General features: G+C 44.4%; 1 protein-coding gene across 1 annotated transcript in view; it reads right to left on the bottom strand.

Moving 5' to 3' along the window:
- The window catches only part of ARHGAP9 (Rho GTPase activating protein 9), a 580,228-nt gene that overhangs the window by 231,507 nt on the left and 333,156 nt on the right, over positions 1-15,565 (bottom strand). The window contains exon 12 of the mRNA XM_086966621.1: positions 8,750-8,869. Coding sequence (XP_086822747.1) covers positions 8,750-8,869 — 120 coding nt within the window. The remainder of the gene's footprint in view (positions 1-8,749; positions 8,870-15,565) is intronic.

A 15,565-nucleotide genomic window follows, 5' to 3' on the forward strand; every position in this document is an offset into this window, starting at 1 on the left:
AGTGGGAATAAAATAATCCAGAGCTATAATAAGGGGAGCCTCTCAGTAAAGGAGGGTGGGTCGCATGTCAATCTATAAAATATACCAATACTGGTAAGTAACTTATTTTCTTCTCCAGTATTGGATATTTCATAGATTCACATGCTTGAATCAGAATAGCAAGCAGTTACTGTATTTGTATACCTTATAGTATTAGCACAAATAGGGGATGGTGGGTAGAAAATATATACATAACATGTTCATATGCAATTTAATATCATACATTAAAATGTGCATAAATACATAAGCAAGTGCATGGAACCAAAAGAGGCTCCCCTTATCGAAATAAGTGTTGTAGTCAAATCCGTCCAACCGTCCATCACTGTGCTGTGCCGATTCCAGGCAATAACGCTGTGTGAATATATGCACACTCTTCCAAGTCACAACACAACATATTTTCTCCAGTGGCATTCCTGCAAACAAAGTAGTTGAGGTGGAAACTGCATAAGTTTAGTGTGCGCTGGTTTTCTCGGTGAGTGGTCTGGCAGCATTTGAGTGGCAGTACTAGACTGCAGCTGAAATCCATCAAGCAATGGTTGCTGTCTTGATTGGAACACCCTTACAAGTGTGTCCATATGAGACCGACAGTTGGCCAGTTTTCCTGAGTTGTTTAGCGCGATGTAAGTAGAATTTTAAATATCGTTTGATACGTAGCATATGAATAGACCTGTCAGCCAGTGATGTTGGATTCAGAAAGAAAGTCTAAAATATTATACGTTCATTGAGGTGAAAATCCAAAGGAATCTTTGGAACGAATTTTGGATTCGTTCTGAGTAGCACCAATTTGCTTGCGAGTCGCAAGAAGGGTTCTTGAGTGAGAAAGCCTGAATCTCCTGTGCTTTCTTGGTCGAAATGAGCACTAGTAACAAAGCGACCTTCCATGCGAAAAATATGAGGTCTGCCCTGAGTATGGTTTCAAATGGACTCTTCATTAATTGAGATAGAACTAAGTTCAGGTGTCAGTCAGGGGAATGCGCCCTTACTGGAGGAAAAACTCTGAACAATCCTTTCATGAACTGATTGATGATTTTGCTTGAGGACAAAGAGAGAGAATGTGATGAGCATCTATAACTTGATATTGCTGCAAGATGTACCTTAACAGACTCATGCACCAACCGTGACTGACCTAGCAAGAGGAGATCGGGTAGATATCTGCCAGATGATGCCTGTAGAGGATGTAGGTTTAATTTCTGGTACCATAGGCAAAAATGTTTCCAATACCCTTTATATTTTTTATCATGGCTTCAGGCCTTGCCTTGGTGAAAATATCCCTGCAGGCCTTAGGAATATTCAGATCTTTGAATTCAAGAAATTTAGCAGCAAATGCGCATAAGAGGAGAGAGGTTGGGTAAGGATGACCTGGACTTGGTTCATCGTCAAATGTTTTCTGGATGTAGGTAAGTGAATGTGGTGGGATTCCGACAGTAGGAAAAACTCCATGAACCAATGCTGCCTGGGCCACCTGGGGGTTCTCAGGATGGGGCGACACCGCTTCTATCTTGCTGAGAATCATTAGTATTACAGGTATTGGGGAAAAACCTAGATATAGATCCAGGACCATCTGATCGAAAAGACATTCCCCCGAGATACTGGATGTGGATGCCAACTTTGCTTGCCCCAGAATGAGAAGATCTTATTTAGAGCTGACTGATCAAGCTCCGATTCGAGGAGGTTGTTCCTAGTTCTACTTAGCATGTCTGCTAATAGATTGCTTGTACCAGAAACATGGACAGCCAGAAGAGTTAGCCTGTGTGTTGTTAGCCAGCTCCAGACTTCCTGAGCTTCCTTAGACAGCACCAGGGATCTTGTACCTCTTTATTTGTTCATGTAGTGCTTGCTGGAGGTATTGTCCATGCAAACTAACACCAAAGACCCTGCTCTCATTGGCAGGAAAGCTTAGAGACTGAGATAGATGGCTTTGAGCTCCAAGTGATTGATATTTATGCTCCTCTGGAGCAGAGACAAATTTCCTTGAATGTGCAGGTTCTGCAGATGACTGCCAGAGCCCTCCAGGGAGGGAGTCAATATGAAGTGAGGTATTTGAGGTATGAACATGAGTACCTGTGACAGGTGGGAGGTCTGGGACCACCCGGCTAGAACTTCCATCATACCTGGTATGATCTACGCCAGGTCCTTGATCGATCCTTCTGTTTGAATCCATTGTGTCTGTAGCTATCCCTGTAAGGCTCTTATTTTGAGAAATGCTAGAAGGATCAGATTGATTGATGAAGACATAATGCTCAGAAGCTAAATGAACAGACACACTGAAACAGTTTTTTTTTTTGGGGGGGGGAATAGTGTGCGAGACAGTTCCTTGACACTTTGTTGCTTGCCCTGGGATAGAGAGTCTTTGTCTTGGAGAGTATCTAGTGCTGCACCCAGGAACAGTATCTTCTTAGATGGAGTAGTTGATGGTTTTTGATAATTCACAAGGACACCTAGTTTGTGAAACAACTCTAGGCAAGCCTCTGTGGCCTTGGACACTTGAAATGCTGTTGGTGTTTTTATCAGCCAGTTGTCGAGGTAGGGGAGTACCGATGACTGTCTTTCCTGAGAAAAAAATGCCACAGGGGCTGAGTATTTGGTAAAAATGTGGAGAGTCATTTGAAGCTAAATGGGAGATTTTTGATGCAATTCTTGGGATCGGAGGGGATGTGGAAGTATGCATCCTGTAAATCCAACACTGTCCTCTGGTGTACCTGTCAAAGAGGGTGACTGTGCGAAAGGATTGTTTCAGTAAATACTTGTTTAATTTCCGGAGGTGTATGATGGGTCGCCACTCCCCCATTTTCGTGTCTATGAGGAGAAAACGAGAATAGAAGCCCATTCCTTGCTGAAAATGTGGGATTTTCTCTATGGCATCTGTTGTTAGCATGTCAAGTACTTCCTTCAGAAGTAGATCAAGATGAAGTGGGTGTCCTCATTTTGGTGGAGTGGTGGGCGGAATCTAGTTGAACTCTAACGTGTGACGATATGTGATGAGATACGGGACCCATTTGTCTGATGTTATTTTCCAACATAGATAAGAAAATTGTGGCATTTTATCTCCCATAGGATGCTGTGCTGGAGGTGGCATAAGCAGCACTAGAACATTGTCACTGTCTTCTGACAGTGTCTCTTGAATGCAATACCAGCCTTCTCCTTGGTGGTTCCCTGGAGTGGGCTACAGCTGGCAGTGCCCTATATGGTGGTGTTGCTGGGAAGCTGGCGTAAAGGGCAGCTGAGAGGGCTGATAAAACTGATACCTCTGGTATCCACCTCGATGGAGATGAGTGCCTTGTCCACAGGCCCTTCTAAAGGGTGTATTTTCGAAATTGCAATGTGCCCAAAGATCCTGCGGTGTCAGAGTCAGAGTCCACTTGACCGCTTGCAAGGCATTGTTGACATGCTTGCCAAACAGAGTGTTGCCATGGTATGGCGCATCTAATATTTTTGTTTGCACCAAAGATCTAAATGTTGTGGCCTTCAACCAACCTTGGCGTCTAAGGACCGCTGACCGTGCCAGTTGTCGGAATCTTATTGAAGCTATATCCATAGCGCAATCTATGATTTTTTATGGGAATCTTCCTCCTCCCTGCAGAATATTTTTCGCCCCTGCCCTGTTTGTCTTCCTGCAGAAATTTCGTGTATCTGGCAATGTCTAACCACATATGGTGGTCATACCTGCCTAGTATTGCCAGTGTATTGGTCACCCATACAGTAGTACCGGATATAGTTGAGAACCTCTCCCCAGTGTTATTGAGGTGCCCGCTTTGCTTGTCAGGTGGGGTTATGATTGATGTGGAAGGGTCTTCTAATGACTGTGAGGCACCTGTGTGATGACCGCGTCTGATTTCAAGTGCTCAACAGAGATGGTGGTGAGTAAGTAGGTGCTTTGTACTTCTTATCGATCCTTATCAGGACTGTTGTGACAGTGCAGAGTTTTCAATGAATGTAATTCCTCCAAGATATCATCAAAAGACCGATTTTACCAGTTGAATGCGAGCCAGAGGTAGCTACAGAAGGATTTCGATATTTGGGCATCTTCGTAACAAAGGATCGGGTGCGTTTTCAGGCCCGAAATTTGCAAACTCCCTTGGAACGCCTCAAGAGCAATGTACATCACTGGCGTGCCCTCCCCCTCTCGCTCTTGAGTAGAGCGGCACTTTTAAAATTTATGGCACTGCCGCAATTTTTATATGTCTTACAAAACACACCTAACCCGGTTCCTGATTCGTACTTTAGCTCAATAATCCATGTGGTGCATTCGCTCTTCTGGGATGGGGCCCCCCACGGATTGCCCTCAATAAACTGACTCGTAGTTGGTACGATGGGGGAATTGCACTGCCACATATTCAAACATACTACAGGGCAGCCCAACTAGTAACCATAACCAATGGGTCCACCAACCACTATAAGAACCTGCTTACAAAAGGAATCGACTGGTCCTACAGCAGAGGGAAAACATGCGCTCTATACTGAACCACAGCAACTCTCTCTGTAAGGTCCCACAACATTGACAGTTCACCAGTGGCACTCAAACCTGTCCAAAATAGGATGGAAAAATAAAATCCCCAAAGCCACACCTCTTTAGTAATTCCAATAACTAGGTGCAATGGGAATTAGAATGGGTTTTGACAAATGTGGCTTAATATGAATTACAAGACTGGGAGACCTACACACGGGGGTAGATACGGTTTCGTTCGAACAGCTACAAAAAAAGCATGAGCTGGCCCAGACAGAGTACTTCCACTACCTACAGATCTGTCACGTTATACAGACTGCGGTGCCCCGAGGATTAGCCCTGCCAGAGTAATTGCCACTGGAATATAGACTGCTTGAGGAACACTTAATTTGAAAAACAATCTCGCTCACATACCAAATACCTATTAACAACTTACCGGACACTCTTACCCTTAGGGATTTCTGGGGACAGGACATTACAGACTTACAAGACGAGGACTGGCCCGAAGCTCTAGCCTCCCTGAGAGAAGTGGCCATCAGGGCCCGCTTCAGACTGGTACAGCTCAAGATCCTACCCAGAGCATACATCTCCTGTGTTACACTTGTGAAGATGGGCAGAAGGTCAGACGCAATCTGCAACAGAAAGTTTGGGAAGCAGGGAACGTTCTACCACATAATATGGACATGCCCGGGGATTCATGACTATTGGCAGGCGGTAGTAGTGTGTATGTCTAGAATTGTGGGAGAAGAGCAACACTCTTGCTCAAATGGTGACTCCTAAATGTGTGGGAGGAGACAAACCTGGGGTGAGCCGATCAAACCTGGGTTACTATGGGTTTAATGTTGGCGAAACGTAACATAGTCGGTCACTGGGTTGCTAACGCCCTGCGAACTCTCCGGGACTGGAAGAGGGATATGGACTGGTGTATGATGGCGGAGAAGTCAGTCTATGTGAAAAGAGGGTGCCCAAGAACATGGGGGAAAATTTGGGGTAAATGGAATGAATATAGAGAGAATCCGTGTACGGCCCCAGTGGGAGAAACAAAACACTCCTTGATTTATTCAGGGACCAATTGAAGGTAACACTGGACTATGTGAGGGCGAGGACCAAAAACCCGACTAACAAAGCCAACCTATGATTCATTGTAATAACTCTTGGTCGTGATTTTAACAACTGTAATGTAAGATGTGATTATTGCTCTGTTACAATAAAGAGATACATTAAAAAAACTATTGGAATAGTTATTGCAACCTTTCTCTTTAATATCATAAAGAAAACAAACCAATTGCTTGTTGTTGGAAGTTGGAAGCATTTGACCGCTCAATCCATAAGGGTATAGAAACCACCAACACAATCTGGCGGGGAATCCACCAGTTGTGGTGCGGGAGGTGAAGGTGTTGTTATCGAATAAATGTCCTATTTATCGGGTTCAGATTGAGTATTATGAATGTTATCTTCTCCCTATCATCGCCCGAGGCCGAAGGGTCTATCCGAGGGAGCACGGAAATATTTAACACCGGGTCATTCTTGGGGTGGCAGGAGCATCAGAGGATACTGATGTATCAGACATAATTTTGACCTTGCAGGCTCAGGAGAGCGTTTGTAGCAATCCTGTAACATTTTCTGTAGGTCTTGTACTAGAGCCAAATGGACCTGATACATGCCCTCTTGAGTTGCTCCACATATTCTCTAGGCCCCTCCAGATATTGATGTCTGTCAGGGACATGCTCATATTAGTCCCCTTCACCCTTGACATAAAGTTTTGATGGACTATGTGGTGTCTCTGTTTTTTTGTTGTTGATGACTACAGTGTTTTCGCCGTCATTTGCATTGTCGACTAGGTCTTCGTCGATGAGTTGGACGTAGACGAGGTTGCCATTATTGACGAGATTTGTCATCGATGATGTTTGTCGTTGACAAGGCCATCGTCATCGAAGAGGCAGTTGGCGACGAGGTTATCATAGGGGAGGCCTTAGTAGACGAGCTCGTCGTAGACAAGGGTATTGTAGAAGAGGCCGTCGTAGATGAGACCGTAGTTGACGAGGTTATCATAGACAAGGCCATCGTAGACAAAACCGTCATCAACAAGGTTATCATAGACGAGGCAGCCGTAGACGAGGCCATCATAGATGATGCTGTCATCGACAAGGCTATCGTCTATGTGGCAGTACTAGACGGCGTGCATTATTGTCAGGTTATATTTCACTGTGACTGGTTCTGAAAAGGATTTCCTTGATGTAATGTCAGGGATGAAGACTGAGTTGTAGGCTCTAATCTTGCCTCTGAGGAGTTTTTCCATTTTCTCTATATGAGAAGTGCCTTTGAACCCTTGACCCTCCTGACTCTTACATCTCACCTCCATGGAACACAACCTTCATCTCCCTGGCACTCACCCTTCATCCCCCTGGCACTCACTCTTCATTCCCCTGACCTGACACTCAACCTTCACCTCTGTGGCACTAGCCCTTCACCCCCTCTGGCCCGGGAGCTACCCCTCACCCCTGGCACTCATACTTCCCCCTTCTCGGCACTTACCCTTCCCCTCCCTGGCACTCACCCTTAACCCTCCTGACTCTTACATTTCATCTCCCTGGCACTCACTCCTCACCTCTCTGGCACTCACCCTTCAACCCCATGGCCTGACAGTCACCCTTGTCCCTTCTGGCGTTTACTCCTCACCTCCCTGCCACTCACCCTTGACCCTCATGGCACTAGCCCAGTTAACCCCAAGAACAAAAAATAACAAGCATTGGCATAGCCAATAGGTCTCGCCTTTGGGACCTTATAAGTGTTTAGCCACGCAACAGTTGATGTAGTTGCACCAAGGATATTGTGCTGCATAACTAAATACTTAGAATGTCCCAAAAGCTAGACCTATTGACTATGCCAATTCTTGTTTCTGCTGTTTTTGACATGTTAGTACCAGGGTCAGAGGAACAGAACAGGAATTATAATCTTGGATAATCCAAAATAAATAATAGTTGAAGAAAGTGAGAAGAGCTCAAAGAGACTCCCTTTCACACAATGTGCGGTCAAACATCGGAGGGACTCTGCCTCTCTTGGGAGTGTTCTACAGGGTGCTATCGCCTGACTGGTTAAAGTTTATAATTTTGTCTTTTTTTTTTAAAGGGCATAGACAGGCTATTAAAGTGATTGTTCATTGCCATTATAGCCTATGATAATGACACATACTGCTTTACAGTGGTACCATGGGACTGCTACTTCGACGACAGGGAATGATTCAAGCATGTGAATCTATGAAAGATCCAATACTGGAGAAACCTAGATATGTGATATTTATGTCAACATATAATCAAGAGTGCAACCATTGGCTGGGCACTCACCTTGACACTAGTACTCATTATTTTGATACTAATTGGACCTTTCCTTGGGGTTATTCTTTGATATAATTTCTCGTATTAATACACAAAATGAAAAAACCTATTAGCCTACCATTGTGAAGGCCAACTCTATACAATATTGTTTACACAGAAAATATGTTGGTACTTTGGTAGACATAGCTGTACCACAGTTTGGCTAATAAGTCAAACAACATGCATGTACTCAATGGTTTCATTTTCAAATTCCTCCTTGTTGGAAAAAGGGGATGGAAGAAAAGTATGAACTGTATAAAGAGTCATATTTTCCAATCTCAGAATCCTTCACAAACTGATTTTATTCCGACCCGCATCTCCAGAAGTGCAAAAACATCAACAACACAGTTTAGCATATTTCTGGTTGAATCTCTAGCTTCCCATATGCCCCTCAAGTGCAATCTTCTGATGAAGTCTCCTCTTACTTCTGTATCTTACTGATGATCATCAGCCAAGAGCTAACCATGGGGGTCAGATCCTGCTTCAGCACCCATTTGTTAGTCGCCTCTGTGACACTTAGACTAGGCTGGGCTGGAAGGGGTACCAGAAGTCAATCACCTTCTAAGCCTATTCTTAACCAGGGGAATTCTACAATAAGGACCCCCGCGGACGAGGACGATCTCTGCTTTCACCAGTAACTGTGGGTGCCTCCTTCCCTCCAGGTTTTTGGCAAGATCAAATAAATCTTCACATTAAGGAAAAGACTGAGTGTCATGATGCTCTTCCTTTTCAGGGCTTGTCTCAGAGCAGAGTATTCAAACTTTGCTTACAATTGAGTTTTATGTTCAAGGTTAATGTCCTTACTTCAAGGTGGCTGTGTGCCTTTTTGAGGTGGTCCATGTCTTCATTTCAAGGAGGCTGGTGTAACTTTTTGAAGGGAGTCATGCCCTACCTTTGATGAGCCCCTTCTCCTGCAAAGCCTGCAGTGGTGGTCGCTTAGTGATAAATCTTCTCAATCTGTTCTTCACCCGCTTCTTATCTGAATTTTCTTGGCCTGAGAGTGTTCGATATACTAAGAGGTTGAAAAATAGGACAAAAAGATCAACAAATGAATGTAACATGAAATAGCCTTTCTAGGTTAAAAAAAGCACACAGCGGTTGCTAGACTATCCTACAGATGACCAGAAACAGTGGATAGTAACAGAAGAAGAAATCAGTCATCCTTATAAACTTTTAGCATTCATTACTCAATCCAACAATTCATAAAAATCTAAATCTGTTATATATTTCTCATACAATTAAAGCAGATCAAAGGATAGATATCAAATTGCAGAGCAACATTTCTAAACCATTCATTTCTGTTATAAATGAATCTTTATCAGGAATAAGAAGAAGCTCAAAATCCAAGGGAGAGGTATTTCCTAGTCCAGTTTGGAAAGCTCCAATATCTCCGTGATGTCCCAGATTCCAACTGCACAATTCAGAATACTAAAATTACCTCAAGATAAAAGTCCCATCATAAGGAAAAGAAGACCTAAGTGAAATGTTGCTTACACCAGCATAATCCTCTATAATTTCTGGCATTTTGTGTTACGCTTGCAAAATGCCTGAGATTATGCCATTATTTCAAGCTGGGTAACTGAGATATAATTCGGACACAAATCCTATCGCTGAAGCATTGGAAGAACGTGAAAGAAAGAAAAAGCTTAATCTGTCGCAAATGCGAGACCTTTTGCATTTGCACACACAGAACCACACACACACACACAGAGCCGCACACACACACACACAGCCACACACACACACACACAGAGCCACACACACACACACATGGTGGTGGTGGATGTGGTGGATGTGGTGGTGGATGTTGTGGTGGTGGATGTGGTGTTGGTGGATGTGGTGGTGGTGGATGTGGTGGTGGATGTGGTGTTGGTGGTGGATGTGGTGGTGGTGGTGGTAGGTGTGGTGGATGTGGATGTGGTGGTGGTGGATATGGTGGTGGATATAGTGGATGAGGTGGTGGATGTGGTGGATGTGTTGGTGGTAGATGTGGTGGTGGATGTGGTGGTGGTGGGTGGTGGTGGTGGATGTGCTGGATGTGGTGGTGGTGGATGTGGTGGTGGATGTGGTGCTGGTGGATGAGGTGGTGGTGGATGTGGTGGATGTGATGGTGGTGGATGTGGGCCTCCTGTCTCTTTTAATCACTGTAACTCGAATGTTTGCACACTCACAAGCTACGTTAGAGGAGTGCGTGCCCTGTTTCCCACCATTACCAGTTTGGGTAATGCATTATAAAAGGAGTACAACACCATTAAAATCTATGGACAATGCATATTTCCAGGGCTGTCTCCGTATGCACCATTGCAAAATAAGTACTGCAAAGTTAGGAGGCCAAATCCTGATGTTGTGGGAGACGAGAATTGATTACAGTAGTGACAGTTGGTCAATAGCCATGAATAAGCTGGAATACTGTTTTTGGTGGATGAAAGGTGCCAATATTAATTGCTGCGTTTGAAGAAGTAGCAGAAGGAATTTGCTTTTGTTAGTATGTCATTGTATAGGTGGATCTGGCCAGTTTCCACTCCCCTGTTATCTAATCGATTATTCCCCAATGCTCTTCTGCAAGTCTCCGACCCTCTTCCCCTTTGTTATTAGCCATACTTGTTCAAAGGAGGGCTGTTCCCGAGATTGACTTCACGTCGGATGACACACCAACCAACCATCTCTTAGATGTCAATATCAATGAATACACGTTAACAACAAATAAGGGAATGCCTGATGTCCGTTTGTAGTATTAGCACAGACTTTTCTGAATAAAAAATTGAAATTCAGAATATTTCCTCCCGCACCTCCCCCGCAACTGCTGCGTGTGCTGCCTGGCAGTAAAGATACGGCAGGCCCTAAGATCGCAGCGCCTCCTACAGGGAATGAGGGCTTTTGGGAGGAAATGTCTCATATCCTGAGCCGCTGTATCTTATCTCATCGACCAACCTTCAGCTGCATCGCTGGCTTACACTTTGGCCTGGCAGAGTTTGCTTTTGGAAACCCCACCCTAAAAATCTCTAATCGATTATTCCCGATGCTCTTCTGCAAGTCTCCAACCCTCTTCCCCTTTGTTATTAGCTATACTTGTTCAAAGGAGGGCTGCTCCCGAGATAGACTTCATGTAGGATGACACACCAACCAACCATCGTTTACATGTCCATATCAATGAATACACGTTAACAACAAATAAGGGAATGTCTGATGTCCGTTTGTAGTATTAGCACGGAATTTTCCAAATTAAAAATTTCAATGCAGAACATTCCCTCCCGCACCTCCCCCGCAACTGCTGCGTGTGCTTCCTGGCAGTAAAGCGACGGCAGGCCCTAAGATCGGGTGTGGGGGAACGGGGGCAGCGCCGGAAGCAGGTTCTCTTTTAGCCCCGTCCTTTTCAGATGGGCTCGGCATGACTTACTGCTGCGGTAAAAGGTTAATTATCTTCTTTATGGGGCGAAACAGATAAGAAGATAAGAAACCTTTTACCACAGCAGTAAGTCAAGGAACCCAATCTGAAAAGGACGGGGCTAAAAGAAAAAGAAGAACGTCACTAGGACCTCTTCTCCAATGGCTGGCCACCGTTTAGGAGGCTAGCCAATGGAGAAGAGGGGCGGGGCTTAACCCTCGCTAGTGAAGTTCACCCTGAGACATAAAATCTTGCAAGCTCGACTGCGCATGTGCGCAGTATGCCACGAGAGACCTAAAAACTGATCACCATGGCACCCATCACCCCCAACACACACACACACATACAATTTTTCACAATTATTCTGGTAAACTGACAATGTTTAAATATGTCTGAACATATTTCAACATGTCACTTAAGTTGTATTATCCCATTTAAATATGAAATCAAATACATGATTACCAAAAATACTTTTCTAGTGAACCAGGCCTTACTAAAGTGTAAAGATATCCACAATGTAATTATCAGAAATGGGTGGTAGAGGTTTGAGGAAAATTTGGAGGCACTTTTTCTTCCCCTTTGACATCTACTCCCAGCCAGGATATAAATGACTAAAGATGTTGTTGATGGCTCATTACTGACTTTTAACACTTAAAACAAAGCACTGTTATCAGCATAGTGTTTTTTCTTGGCCAGAGCCTGGCATGCCCCCCTCCAGCATCAATTATGGCACCCCTGATTGCAGACTTCTGGTATAACAGGTTGCTGTTATTTATATACAATTTTGAATTTCTCCCAGGCCTATAAAAAAGGTACCTGACACACTATACTCATGGCTCTGCTGTGTACCTAACACGTATCCCGTCTCCAAAATATATAATTTTCTTTCAAAATGACCATTCAAATAAAGAAACCTTTTTAAGGGGAAGTGAGACAAAACCCAAAAGCACTTAAACCAATATCTGGCTGTTCCATTAGAGTGCCACAATAACCACAGTGATGGGCCAGACTCTTTTTATGGTTCTTGAAAGGGTGCTTTGGGGCAAAACAGGATATCAAATATAGGCCTTTTAACAACAACTTATTATTGGCATTGTCAGTCAAGAACAGGCAAACAGTGGCAAAGTCAATACAAAGGTGACCGCACTCAAATATAATGATGGTAAATAGTATATATCTTATTTGATATCGTCCAGGTTTCCGTCAAGCTTTGTGCAGCAATAAGCTGTTTACGTACACACGTTTCTTCTCTAACAGATATCCCACTACATAAAAACAATATTTTCACTCTTAACCTGTTTTTGACCATAGTAGCTGAAAACATTCCTTTTAACTGAACACAGACAAAGCAGCTTTCAAAGTATGCGCAGTGTGCTTGTATCACACATATCGGAAAAGTGGTCACACTGCAATGGTCAATAGAGACATCATATATAGTTCCAACTCCCTTTGGGATATCTAGATGAATACTTACAATTAATTCAACCACCGTAAACTTTACATTACCACACTAATACTGTTTTGTAGTTGTGTCACTGACCTTTGTCTCATCCCAATTAATCCACATATCCCTACCAAGTAGGCCAAAACAAGCTAATGGCTGTGCTTAACTTCTAAAAATGAATACATGAAAAGAATTTATAAATGTCGGTGCTCAAACGTTTTCTTAGGTAGTCACTGTACACTTCCAGCACTAGCACAGCCACCTCCGCCAACCAAAATTCTATTTTGGTCACAATATAAGGAGGTTTCTATTAATGCTTCGTAACTGCTACTACATATTTCTTTCTATTATGAAGCTACTGCTTTTAAATCTGACACAAGTTGGTTAAAGGCTCTCATACCAGAACCATATTTCCCAGTGCCTTTTACTCATGATCTTTTAAAATAAGCACTGCCACCCCTGGAACGAATATAAAGTGCCCCTGTTCCCTAGTTGCCCACTGTAGGAAAGTGCCCTTTTTTGACTTGGTTACCCCTCCCCCCCACTTTGTGCCCTGTATGTGAAGCAACTATGACAGAGAGTGTGCTGGGTTCCTGCTAACCAGGTCCCCAACATCAGCGTTCCTTCCCTAAACTGTACAATTGTTCCACAATTGGCACCCCTTTAGGATCTCTTTAAGTGCTACCCCTGGTACCTAAGGCCTTAGAACTAAAGATGGACCCTAAGGGCTGCAGCATGTATTGTGCCAACCTAGCCCTATGCGAACACTCACCAAGCTCATGCAAACTGCCATAGCAGCCTATGTGTCTGGATGCAGAGAAAACCAAACAGTCAACATGGCACACATATCTGTGTGTCATGTCTGCCAGCACTACATGTGGTATAGGTAAGTCACCCCTAAGGTAGGCCTTACAGCGCTAAGGAAGCTGAACTATACCCAAGTGGGGGCATATCTACACAAGTGGATATGTCCCCACGAGACACACATATCTAATTTCACCCTTAGATATTGCCAGTGCACAGGGAAACCATAACGAGCACTTGGGCTGGACACTAGTCATTACGACTTCCCCAGCTACATGAAGGCTTCACTGTACCCCAAGGTGTTTGGTAGCAAACACCTCGTCTTAATAAACCCACACTGAGGCCAGTGCTGGATTTATAAATAAATGCAAGCAGACAGCACCTTAGAGGTGCCCCATTAAAACCAAATGACTACTAGTGTGTTGACTGACTGGTTTCGACCAGCCAGCCACCATAGACGGGTTTCTGACCTCCTGAGGTGAGAGCCTTCACTATTGGTGGACAGGAACAAAGACTACTCTGGCCAGAGGTGTTCACACCTCCTCCAAGAGTGAAGGCATTCCAGAGTGAGAATCTTCAAAGTCTATGACACCTTTGTTATGTGACCTCAGGTCTCTCCAGATAGTGGAGGTGCCCACCCCACTGTTCTGACCCTGCTGTTTGGCAGCAAGACAGGTGGGAAAACTAGTAAAATCAAACCCACATCCAGCCAGAACCATGGGCCAATTGATGTGGACCACACTTTTCAGATTCCTTCATGTTGTTTTGGATAGAATCAACCTGACAGTGACATGGTTATGCCCACTTCCCACATGAAGTGGTCATATAGAGGGTGTAGACGCCCTAAAGGTAGGTATAGCCCATTGGCTACTACCTGTCACTCCCCAATATGCCCCTAAATTGAGTATTTAGGTGGTACCCCTGAACCCAAAAACTCAGATTCTACAGATAAGCAGAAGAAAGACTAAGAATAGTCACTGGCTCGCGAGAACTGCAGCAGACCTTTGGACTTTTGTGTGACAATCACGACAGAGTGACACATTCTGCGAGCTGGAGAACTACAAAAGTCTTGGGTAGCTTGCCAGCACTTCGACAAACACAGAAAGTGTCCCTTGGAGTACAGGAGCTTCTCCCCTGCAGTCCACAGGATCGAAAAGAAGAGTCAAGTCCACCACCTTGCAGCTTTCTGGCCCGACCGACACGGCAGATGACCAGGAGAAGGTACTTGTGCTCTGGAAGGTCAGATCTGTCTCCCCACCGAGTGTGAACACACCAGGACCAACCAGAGCTGTACAGCACCTACCCCCCGGTACTGGACGCCCTGCACAAAACATCAACAGCGAGAGTTCAGTCCGGATTCTCACTGCACCTGGACCAAGCAGCTGTCTAGGGAAGTCAGCATCATTGAGACCCACTTCAAGATTGGCCCAGCTGCTTAATTTTGCCCCCCCAGCTGTTTGTCCCTGACCGTGAGGTGCATCTTTGCGCACCTTGCCCAGCCGACCAAACCACCTTGCTCCCGAGTCCCCCGGCCTGGGTCCCGATGAATCGCCTGTGCCCCCATGCTCCAAAAGCCCTCCCGACCTGAGCCCCCATTTGGGAGCCCTCTGACTTGCCCACAAGTTCCGCTGGGCAGCCTCTTTCCAGAAGGCAGCCCCTTCTCCGTAATGCCAACTACCAGCCTCACCAGCACCCTGCTTCCGGCAGAATCTGAGCGGTTCCAGAAGAGCTTCTGGCAGTACTTCAAACATAGGCCCATCACTACTCCTGTCCCCGAAGGTGAACCCCTGAAACGGATTGTACCTACCTTTAGTATATCATCAGGTAAAAGTGCCTACAAAGGATTCTTTCTTATGGTAGTTTTCATGTGTTCTGAGGTCAATTGCAATAAGCTCTTAGCAGTAGCTTACGTTAAATTATTTTGCAAAAATGATTCCTTATTTTGACGTGAATCAATCTATAAAAAACTTTACAAGAACAATATAAAATGGGTGTATACTTCTTGAAACACAAATGTACGTGAATAAATGTGATATAAGACTGGTATAAAAAAATGTGACCTACCTTTATGCATC

The sequence above is a fragment of the Lissotriton vulgaris genome, chromosome 1_1 (assembly GCF_964263255.1).
Source record: "Lissotriton vulgaris chromosome 1_1, aLisVul1.2, whole genome shotgun sequence".
NCBI lineage: Eukaryota > Metazoa > Chordata > Amphibia > Caudata > Salamandridae > Lissotriton > Lissotriton vulgaris.